The following is a 12,583-nucleotide window of genomic DNA, read 5'->3' as shown; positions in this document are numbered from 1 at the left end:
CCTTTGCCAAAGACGTTTTCGTTTACCAAGGATTGTTTTGTAAAATGTTTAAGATAAGAAAACAAGAGGGATCATTTATAAAATTTAACCCTATTGTGTATAGTTGTGTTATTTTTGGATTATATAGTTTATGTTTATACAGTTGTTGAGTTGTGTGAGGAAAACTATTTGTCGGACTTTTATGACTTTCCAAACAAATAGATATATATTTATTATTGTTTTTTATTTTAAATCTTATTTTTTTTTATAAATTAAACTACTGTAGACCAATAGCTCAACAAATGTGTAAGTTATATATTTTATAAAATTTAATAATAATGACAATAATAATAATAATAAAGTTTTAAAAACAGCACATAATTTAATTTGAAGTACCTATATAGGTACCGTGTCGATGAAACTTAATCAATAGTAATGTTATTAGTAAGTTATGCCTTATAAATAATATTTTGGTTTTGAATATTTTTTTCGCGAATCATCAGTGGTGGCTTATTGGTCTATTTATTGGTAAATCACCAGAATCAACTTATTGTGATATAGGTAATACTTGAGCATTAAGTATAAATGAATATTGTATTACCAGTCTACCTACAACATTACATAATATTATGCCTACACTTTTTAAATAACATTTTATAAATCTTACACCTTATCCTACGTTATAATATATATTGTATAAGGATTAAAGACAATCATTTTATTTGTGGTAAAGTGACATAAAATTAATGTTTAGAATGACTGTGTTATATAATCAGTCTTAAATCTCAACCCGTCAGTTGTATGACTACTAGTAAACACGCCACGCACCCTATTTATTCAAGAACCGATATGGCTGTATAATGTCCTTACTCCTCAGTCTTTACAAATAATACTCGTTATATACGAATTTACGATATTATTTAATAAATTCAATGTTTTATGATTATATAATATTATGAATTTAAATCATTAAATATAAATATAATGATTAAACATTTGAACAATCATCAAGTGATTAGTAAAATATTATACTTAAGAAAACAATAGTCAAAAGCTTAGAAAATAATACACAGCTAAGTTATCATAAAAGTGAAGGCTATACAGTATGCATCAGGTTTAAATTACTTAACTGATTATCAATAGTAGAATTTATTTGAAGGTTTAATGTAGAACATTACGGTATATTAGTGATATATTGATAAGTATATATCATTATATATATACATAACACTTCTTTAATAATACTATCTTCAACACTAACGTCCAAAACATTAGTATAATACAAATACAACGAATACATGTCTCTGAATAATATTTTCTTGTATTATTGATGTGTGGAAAGAGCTTCTTAACACTTAACAAGTATTATTAAAATGTATATTGTTCGAAATATATATGTACATAAACAGTAGTAGTAAGTAATAACAATTAACTAAAACTTAATTTCAGTACAATACGTGGTTAACTGTTTGACGAGAATTAATAACAATACTGCAGTGACAACTGCAAAATAATCTAAAACATGTTTCATATGAGTTATAATTACCTAATTAAAATTAATTTAAAAGTCTCTTACCTATATGATTGGTAAAATAATTTAACTGGTAAAAAACTTGGTAAATTTTAAGGTAAATTTTTTTATTGATAAAACTTTACTTTCCTAATAATTTATCACACTCCCAATATTTCATAAAAATTATATTATACTTAAAACGTCGATTTATAGGTACTCGTATAAGGATACAAATATTTATGATTGTTGGCAAAAAATTTAATTTAATTTAATTTATTTATTTTTAGTAGACTTATTACCTATATTATAATTTTATTTAGATAATTATGTATTTTTATAAAAACTCATTTTAGTTAACTGTATTGGCCATAATATCGTTTAGATTATGAGTCTTATAGACTGAAATTTAGGAAAACTTAAATTAATTTTTGTACATTTTATGTGATTAAATCTCCAGCTATATGAATTACAGTTAGTAGTAAAAATAAAAACCTTACCTTATGACCGGTGCTAGCGTGTCTCCTGTGCTTAACTGATGGTGCTACGTCTGCCGGCCTGGGTTGTCCCATCACCAGTAATCTGGCTTCTTCAATGTTAGCGCTAAAGGACCTCGTTAGGCACTTGTTAGCGCTCCTATCTGTCTTTCTGGTCCTGCCCATCGACCCCGTCTCTGTTTTGTTCCTAGCCATCCTTTGCCTATCAACCAGTGGTACTACCCTCCGCAACCCTTGGTTCAACGCAAAATAAGATGGGTTGTCTACAATGATAAACAATTATATATAAGTATAATATATATATATAGTTATCTTTCTTATACATACACTACATGCACAATACTCGTTGATTATTTATTTTTTACACGCCTATTTTAGGGATTTTTTTTTTTTCTGTACATGTTTGAAATACTAATATTATATTTTTGTGTGAATAATGAATATATATAATAGGTATACATACTACGTAGTACTACGCGTATGTATACATATTTTTTTCCTTCGTAAACAATAGCATAATGACGTTGTCCAGATTGAATCTTTTCTTTGGGGTTATAATTTTTCGGTAGGCTGATGGTAACCGTCCGCGTGCACGCTGTTCGTAAACGATTTACACATGGCACCAATCGTGTATGCAATACTTCCCCCTCCCGCATCAAACAGTTCGGTTTGGGTCATAAAAAGACCGACCTTCTGGGGCTCTATTGTACAAACACGCGGTCGTACGTCTTTTGACTCGCCGCGCCGTCACTGACAGGAAACCGGACCCCGTACACCAGACATCTTGACTGAATTTTGAGGTGAAATACGAATATCGGGAAATAATAATCCGACTACACACACACAATGCCATATTTAACGAATTTTGGCTGCATATGCGGTTTTTGAAGTCTACAAACGGAGAACATTAAATGCATCCGGATGTGTAATGTGTTTGTATATATGTTGGTATCTATGAATATATTATATTTTATTACACTCATATGTCATGGTGGATTAATAATATAATCTCGATGGAATACAAAAGTGCAGCTTATAAGTTATAGACGTTATAATATAGTGTACCTGAAGATTACGCGAATTGTCTTTTTCAGCTGCTTTTCAAAAATACTACGAGATTTACAATAATATTATGCAAATAAAACCAAGTTTGAAAAATCGGACGCGAGACGTAAATATTATAATAATATCGCTTAAGTCGTATAGGACGGTACCAATTATATATTATATTCTGTATCCCTATGGTCAGAATGTTAGATTTAGTGTGCTAAGAACGCGTATATCGCAAATATAATATTAATAATAAAAAATAATTTAATAATAGTGGTTTCTATTATGGTAAAATAATGTTCCGCATTACATTTAATAGACGACTTTAATGGTGAAACAACGACGGATGTATACTACTTATGCGTATATAGTGAGATCTCCGTGCGGTGGCACATTAAATCGTATGTAGTCGGCGGGGCCGCTGTTTAAAAAAAATGTAATCGTTTTGAATAGAAAACGTTTTAAAAATATATTATGATAATAATGATAATAATAAAAATAAAAATTATATATTATAATCGATTAAGTATTTCTAGTCACGGGGATGTTTTATATGCAGGAAGGGCGATTTAATGGGCATTGTGTGTGCACGCGCACGCGTGCGTGTGAGAGTAGATATATGATATGTCGTATATATAATAAATAGTGTGGTGGTCTTCTCGTTTGCTATGCACACGAGTGCATATGTAGCGCATAAGTTATTATTGAACACAATATTGTAGTAAAACCATCTCCAATGCTACTTACCCATTGCCGTATCCATTGTATCACTATTTCTCAGGAAATCTATATAAAAAAATAAATAATAAGTATTAATAAAAAATAATATATAACAACGTAGGTACATTATATAAAGTTATTCAGTATTAACTGTATACTGCAAGTATATTATGTAAGGATGTAGGTATAAAATATAATAAAGATAAACTTATTATCCATTATTGCGAATAATGATCCTAATTCCTAAAACATCGATGAGTCAGAAATGTAAAATACGTAGTATAATATAACAGATTATGGACGTTAGTTTCTTCAATCAATCAACTATAATAATTTAAGTGAAAAGCTTTGATCAGGGATTCACAGCTGGGGTGCCACAAACTTGGCTTAGGGGTTACAGAAAATATAAACATATTATTTATATGCATTTTTACAGTTTTTAAACTATAATAAAAGAAACCTGGGAAGTCGCTCTGCTGAATATGCTGAAAAGAAGTTGTCGATGATACAAATTTAAAGTATACTACAGCCTACAGTTTACCCACATGCCACATAGTTATTAAGTAATAACTAGGACTAGGACTTTAAAGTATAATAAGCAACTATAAAAAAGTACAGGATTGTTTTAAAAAACTAAAAAGAAGTATATTTATTTAAAAAAAAAGTATGACCAAAAATTAATATGAACTGGTTATAAAATAAATAACATTTTTTTAAAAAATTAATTTAAATTAAAAAAAGAATTAACTACTGTGTACTCACCTTAATTTGCAATAGTGAAACTGACTCTATTGTCCGACAGAATATTTAACATTTAACATAGAAAACGAAATCTCTAGATCCACTGAAGTGTTTGGGTACATACTTCATACCTAAAAGAGGTTTCAAATTATAAACTAAATCTCAAATTTTGAAATGGTTGACATCGATATTGGAGACTTACTAACCACATAGGTACTGCAGACTATAATATGTAGATCGGCAATTTATATGTTTAATCATTAAATAAACAACCCGATAACGAAAACAATAATAATCCAATTTAACTATAATTTAGTCGCATTCTGGGGTTTTACATTTCTTATTTATTCAATTTTAACATAATAAACATATAAAAACTCTATAGCTGAACTAATTGAAAAAAGCAACAAAAAAAAAAAGCCAAAATAAATCGATTTATTTGGAATCAGAATTTCGTTAAACGAATTCATTTATAAAAATTAGATTTTTATATTATGTATAAAAAAAAAAGCATATGCTTTAAAATCCGAGCCCTATAGGCTATAGTAATAACTAATAACTAATAACTTTAATAGTATAATAAATATGTTAATTTTGAATTCAATGATAAATTATTGTATGTACGAAAATCAATTCTGAGTAGAGATACAGTAGCTACACATAGATAGTCAGCCTTATATATAGTTATATATTCCTAAAAATGTTATAATTGTTTAATTATATATTATTTATATTGGTGTTAGTAATTCGATAAGTTTTATTGGTTCTAATAAGGTTTTTTCAAAAATAAATTATACATAACAATATAGTTATCTATTGGAATAATGTATAATTTGATATATAAATATTATGTAATAGGTAGGTAACTGTTATTATAACTTAAGTAGTTAAGTCAATACTGATACAGCAAATACCATGGAACAATGTAAATAGGATGGAGTAGGATCCGGTATAAATAATAGCTTAAAATTAAGGTAAACATTTACACAATTTAATTGCGTATAGTAAATACTAAATAATAATAATATAATTACAATAAAACGAGAAAATAAATAAGATTTTTAAGCAAATGATACATTAGTTACGCGTGTATGGTTCACTCACATGCAATTTGAACTGAGATTTATTGATTGTTATTAAAGTCCAGTATGGCAGTATAACTACCTTTAGCCATAAAAAAAATGATTTTAAATCGTATTTCATTAAAGTACATAATATAATATATATTAAAAGAATTTTTAAAACTTGGTTATCAAATGAATTTGACCATCATTTGTGTATATAATAAATAAGTATAATATGATATTATGATGCCATGATGGTACATAGATTATACAAATTATATTTATTATTTTCTTTATTTAATATTTTCCTGCTTTGTAAGTCATTTAACTTTTAAGTTTTAACCCACCACAAGCTAATAATAGGTGTTCATTTATAAAATTATACTATACAGACTTTTTTAATTATTATTTTTATGTTAATTGTACTAAATAGTACAAAAAATTATATAAATTTAAATTTAAATTTAAAATTAATTAAAAATTAAATAAATAAAAATATACGTAATAATGAAAAGTTTCAAATTCTTACAAATAATATTTTTCGAATTACAACAAAATATATATGATAACTAATATCGTTCATTTTTGTCTAAATATTTAATTTAATCAATATTTGAACTGGTGATAAATAAATTCAGAGTTTGCAAACGTTATTATAACATTATTTATGCAAACAAAAAAAATAATAATAATGACAAAATAGTCAAAGTTATTTTATATTTGTATATTATAAGAATAAAATATAATTTTCCATTTATATTAGGTTTGTCGTTTTTATGCGATTTATGGTAATCTTAGTATAAAATAAATATATATCTTGATTATAATGCGCGGTATTACAATTCAATATTATTATTAGGTACATTTTTAATATCGGTATTTTATTGAAAATAAATATAAATTAACATTACATCTAGAGTCTAGCTAGACCTTCGTGGCCCCACATCATATATGACGCCTATGGTGCAGTAGGCTTTTGTTAAAAGAGGATTTTTTACCCGCATATTCGTATTATGTTGTTTTCGTCATAACATGGTAAATTTTACTCGAAGAATTTTATTGTCGTTTTAGATTCTGAATAACGAGTAGAGCGATAAATGCATTATCGATATAAATTGATTTTACATCAATAATGATGTGTTTAGTTTTCTGATAAAAATTTGGAAATTGCTTATGAGTTTACAAGTTTGAGCAAAAGGTTTTTGATAGAAAATAAGATTAATTGTATACCTTAGTCAATATTAAGCCAGTATTTTTCAAAATGATCGGCAAATAGTAAATATAAAAAAAAATCAAAGAAAAACGAAAATTTTGTTATAATAAAATAGAAGTAGATTTGGCGGAAACGGAAATCGAACCTTTTTCGTTTGGGCGGAAACGATTGCCGTCCCCCAATCGAACAAAATTCTTTTTGGAGTAACATGAAAACTATAATGACCGTAAAATGTAAATAATTGAAATAATTTGAAATAACCTTTTCTGGGTCAACATTTTTGAAAATTTAATTCGAAATCCTACATAAGTTGTTCTGGTGGTTGTTCTTATATCTGTATAGGTACAAATATTAAAATACATAAGTTATAAGCATAATTTTTTTATATGCATTTGAGTTAGAATTTTGGCGTCAAAATTAAAAGAAATGCAAAACAATTTTATGTTTGGACATTTTTAAAAACTTTTTTTTTTATATTTGAATTTATTAAATATATAAAGACAATTATTTTCTTAGGTATTTTAAGTTCAAATTTGGACAAAATTATTTATTTAAATGATAAATAACGATGTTCATTTATTTTGTTATAATTTCAAAACATTATTCGTGGGAACTTCAATTTTACCTATGTATATTGTAAATATTATATTATTATGGATTTTACTGTACTCAATGACATTGATTTATTTTAAGATATTATCTATTTATACTATAAATCTATTTTTCCTGTTGCATGTTATTTATGTAGAAAAATTAAATTATTAAATTTAATAATTTATAGATTGCTAAAATTAACTATTTTTATTTTTAAAACTTAAAAATTTAATTCAATATCCCACACAATTTAAAATTAAAATAAAAATAATTTCCATAGACCGTAATACTAATAGTAAAATAAATTACTAAATAATAATATCAAAAGGTGAGAAAGAACCCATACAACATAAAATATCTATACTTAGTGATATATAGGCTGACAGGCCGTTTCTGCTCAAAATCATTTTTTCGTATAGGATGATATAAATTATAAATCATTAAATTGATATTTAACACATTTATTAATTCATTCGGTAATTTTAAAACGATTATAACCTGGTTCTAAGTTAAAATATAAAAATGCCAGTATTTTTTAAAATTGAATATGTAAATAATAAAAATAATATATACGTTAAAGTTTTAAGTCTCCAAAATTAACGTTTTAGAATTATAAAAAAATAATCAACATTTCTTCATTAAAATTTATGGCTTTGTCCGTGTTTGAATTTTAAATACAATAACTAAAAAGAAATTTCAAACAAGTTTCTTTTGTAAACAAATACCATTTAATAATTGAAAAAATTGAAATAGCTATTTTAGTTATGAAGCAGTACATAACTCTAATAATAGGCTATTTCAAATTCTTAAGAATTATGAAAGAATAATAGATATTTAAAAATATACTTTGGGCTTATGTACATAGACAAATATGTATATAAAAATACTATGATTAATAATTATTGTAATTTGTGATTCTAGTACAGTATAAATTTTTAGTACCAACTAAATTTTGTAACTATCAATTTTAAATAACTATAGTCGTATAGAATATTTATTATTTATAGTCAAAGTTTAAAAGTTATTTTTTATAATAAGAATAAATAAAATAATTATTTTTAACATTTTATGTACCCATTACACAATTTATATTACCGAGTATCGATATTTAGATTGCTTAAGTGTACGTTATTTTACATTCTCTCATTACCAGAAAACTAATGGACAATGTTAATGGTTATGTGTTTGAATTTAAGGAATTTAGACTCAATGGATTACGTTATGGAACACATGTGTGCTTTATCATAAACTGTTATTGTATTCGTTCTAGATTCAATCTATGAACATCATTAGATCTTCAATGATTGATACATTCTTTTATCGAGTTTAAGAAGTGGTATTTTGAATAACGTATTATTGACCTGTTAATGATTGCATATGGCTTTAGTGGCAGCGTAGTCGTAATTATTATAATACTGCTTACTAGCAGAACTTATGCGTCAAAAATATACTCAATAAAAATCATTTTAATTTTGAATTGAAAAACAAAATATGTTTTTTTATGGGTACTCAAGTCTCAAATGTTAAGTATTAAATTTATAATTATAGTTTTTATGATTAGAACAATATTATTGACTTCATTACAAATCGATATTATACCTATAAAGACATTTTCAATTGTCTATGAGAATAATTTTTCAAGTACTAGTGTACTACTATTCCTCTCTATATTTATAAATAACATGTTACATTTAATATGTTAACTTACTACCATATCTAAGATTGAACCATATAAAATATTATTTTCTTCAATAGCAAACATTAAGGTTATATCATTACTTATAACTTATAAGTTATATTGAATGCAAAGGGTAATGATTAATGAGACTATAATAGTATGATATAATGATATATTGTAGGTATGATTAATGTCGGTATTTTAACGCATATACTCTAAAACTAATATTTTAATTTTAATTTTAATTCCCATACATTATATTTAAATAATGTGTCCAATTCATATTAAATATTTGGATTACTTTTTTTTCAGTTTATTAGTTCCTCACAAATTAAACATTATTATCTTGTTCAAATGGACAAATTGGAATAAACAGATGATTATGACGTGTTAAATCAAATAAAAATATCAAATATTGATATTTACTAAACTAACCATGCACGTATACCTATATAAAGTATATTAAATGGTTGCCAATTGCCGTGTTGTATATTATGTACACAATATAAATATTGTTTGTTTATGGATAAAATTATAAAATTGTCGGAGTTAAGGTTTTTTTGATGGTTAGGGGGTTGGTAGCTGACATGTTATGCATTCTCAAATTTAAAACTAACTACTCAAAACTCGAAATGTACTTATTATTGAAATAAGCACCTGTAATATACTTATAATTCTTCATAACATAAATAAATCAATAATCGAACCTAACCAGTATATTCGTAGAAATATTTAAGTCCGTTAAATCGATTTTTTTTATTATATGAAAAAATAAAGTATGAGCAAGTTATCATTCTCTGCTTATATATAATATGTATGTATTTAAACTACGTTCTATTTTATTTAAAGAAATATTATTAATATATGTTTCTATATAATTTTGATTATAAATTATAAAATAAAATCTTCTTTGTAAATATATATTATGTTATTGACTTGTAACTGGATAATAGTTCTAGTAATTTGTATTGTTATATACAGTCCTGTTAGGATGGTATTTTTTTATCAACATTATACAGGTCAAAAGATTACTTTAAACTAATCATATTTACTCTGATTAATAATCAAGTTGTTCATCATCAATATGTTTAAGGATCTATGTATAGATATCCTAATGATTACATTTATACAGTTTAATAGGTAGATAGCGATATAGAATAACGATCATTTTGTACTGAAAAATATTTAAATATTATCAATGTGAGAGTTATTTTAGATAGGTAGCAAATACACTTTTATACTTTTATACATTTATAATATTTTCGTTCTTTTAAGAGGAGTAGAGCATCTCATTGAAGGCTAAATCATAGAGTATTTTATAAAATATTTTATAGAATTGATAATACCTATGGATCTAATATTTTAATCCCGCGACACTTTGACACGATACATTATATTTATGTAGGCAGGTAGTCAAGTTTAAAATATATTATATGCGTAGCCATAAACACGTAAATGTAGTGCCTATGCGGTATTATATAATATTATTATACGGTTATCCCGTCGATCAATCTCATAAATCTTATACGATTGTCGTGTATATAATAATCTCGTTCGGAATATTGTCGTATAAAATCTTATTTTATATATCGAGGTGCCCGTGTGCAGCGTATACATCCAACATCTGGTGACGATGGCACACACGCACACCACGACAGACTTTACAAACGGGTTGGCTATTGAGTATATTGTCAATCGCGCGTTTCGAAAAAAAAAAAAGAACGAGGGGTCTCTGCTCTCAGACGACGACTTAAATTGAAAGACAATCAAACCCCATGGCGGCGGGCTGGGTCACGAAACGTGCGCTCAGTCGCAGTACACATAATATAATAATATAATATAATACCATTACAATAATACACGGTCGCCGTTTTACTCTGCGGCCATATAGAGCAGAGCAGCTGTACAATAATAATAATATAAATATTACACGCACATATTATTATTATTATTATTATATAGATCTTAGACTCGGTCGGCGGCGCGGATTTCGGACACGCGGACGAACGTGTCCAGGATGCGGTTCGTTAATCCAATGAATAAAAAAATATGTAACACGCGATTACGACGGTCGGCCGCTGATTTAATTACTGGCAATTAAAAATCGTCGAACAAATCGTCCGGCCGATTTTAATCAATTTCGTTTCTGGAAACGCGTATATAATATAATAATATGCATATATACACACAGTCGTCCGCATTAATACATATTATTATGTGCGTTATAAACATCGTACAATATGATTAATAAGTTTGGCAACGCAATCGTGTTGTACGCGTTAATCGGAGGCCCGGCTACCGCACACACACACACCAGTTATAACGGGTCAAAGGTGCGGCCGTGTATGGATAACACTGATGTACAATAGCGCGCGCGCGTGTGTGTATATACAAAATACAAAATATTCTATAATAATTGTGTGTATAATAAAATAATAAAAAAAAATGTGTCGGGCTCAAGACGGTGTTCACGACTACCGATATACCGTTGCAGTACTCGCGAATAAACAAAATAATATTATTATATCATACTGCATTGCTAGATACAGTACGTACACGTACAAGGGATGTCTATTAATAATATTATAACGCGTGTAAAAAAAAAAAAAAACACTCGACTCTGAATAATATATTATATTAATCATAAAATATAATATGCGTACACTCCGAAATCGCGTAATTCGTTCGTTTGACTATATAATAGCGTTTCGTGTCCGCGAGAACACAAAAATATATTATTCGAAAAACAAAATAACATAACACACTAACCACGTAATATATTATTAATATATACCTATGATATACGTTTTCGGGTATGTTTATTTATTCCGTTTTGCATTATAGAAAATTCGACTATAGATTATTGAAATATTATGTGCTATATATGTACTATTTAATAGAAAAACGTACCTGGAGTGTTTTTTAAATCTCAAAAGCGCATCTCTCCTCTAGGCCCCTTTGCAAAATACACCGTGGTCAATGACGACGATCGACGACGATGACGGCGATGATGATTGTACGACGATGACGATGACGGTAATAATAATATATGTTTTTTAACGCGTGTGCGTGCGAACGAATAATAAAAACAAGCTGAAAACAAATCACGTCCTACGCCCCCGACTGTTGGCGTCGACTACTGTATTCACATGTTATATTCGGTTGAGGATGTAATACACACACACGCCGCCCATTGTACGCAACGCACTGCGCAAGATGCGCGCGGCCGAGGCATTTTTACACTGAAAACGCCGCCTGCTGCAGCGGCGGTGTGAATACGATTCGTTTCTGTGTCCATATAGTGTCTCGTACGCGTCGATGCGAGTTCCACAACGAATCTATAAGTATTATAAGTATGTACTATTTATTAAAAATATCGAACTGCAGTTCAATAAACATGTTTATTGTTTTATGATTTAACATAATATATAAAATAAATGTGAAAATATGATAATATCGTGCAGAACCGTTTCGCATCTACGATATACGATTTATTATTATATATAGCAAGTGTCATGAACATGATGTAATATAAAT

The 12,583-nt window shown here is 27.4% G+C and overlaps 1 protein-coding gene across 1 annotated transcript in view; it reads right to left on the bottom strand.

Annotated features, from left to right (window-relative positions):
- Positions 1-12,353, bottom strand: part of LOC114127224 (phosphoinositide 3-kinase adapter protein 1) — a 36,986-nt gene extending 24,633 nt beyond the window's left edge. Inside the window, 3 exon segments of the mRNA XM_050199230.1 lie at positions 1,990-2,249; positions 3,784-3,822; positions 11,957-12,353. Coding sequence (XP_050055187.1) covers positions 1,990-2,249; positions 3,784-3,799 — 276 coding nt within the window. The 5' untranslated portion in view covers positions 3,800-3,822; positions 11,957-12,353.
- Between the last annotated feature and the right edge of the window lie 230 nt (positions 12,354-12,583).

Source organism: Aphis gossypii, chromosome 2 (assembly GCF_020184175.1).
Source record: "Aphis gossypii isolate Hap1 chromosome 2, ASM2018417v2, whole genome shotgun sequence".
NCBI classification, from domain to species: Eukaryota; Metazoa; Arthropoda; class Insecta; order Hemiptera; family Aphididae; genus Aphis; species Aphis gossypii.
Note: the sequence above shows the minus strand (reverse complement) of the source record. Positions and strands in the feature narration are given on the sequence as shown.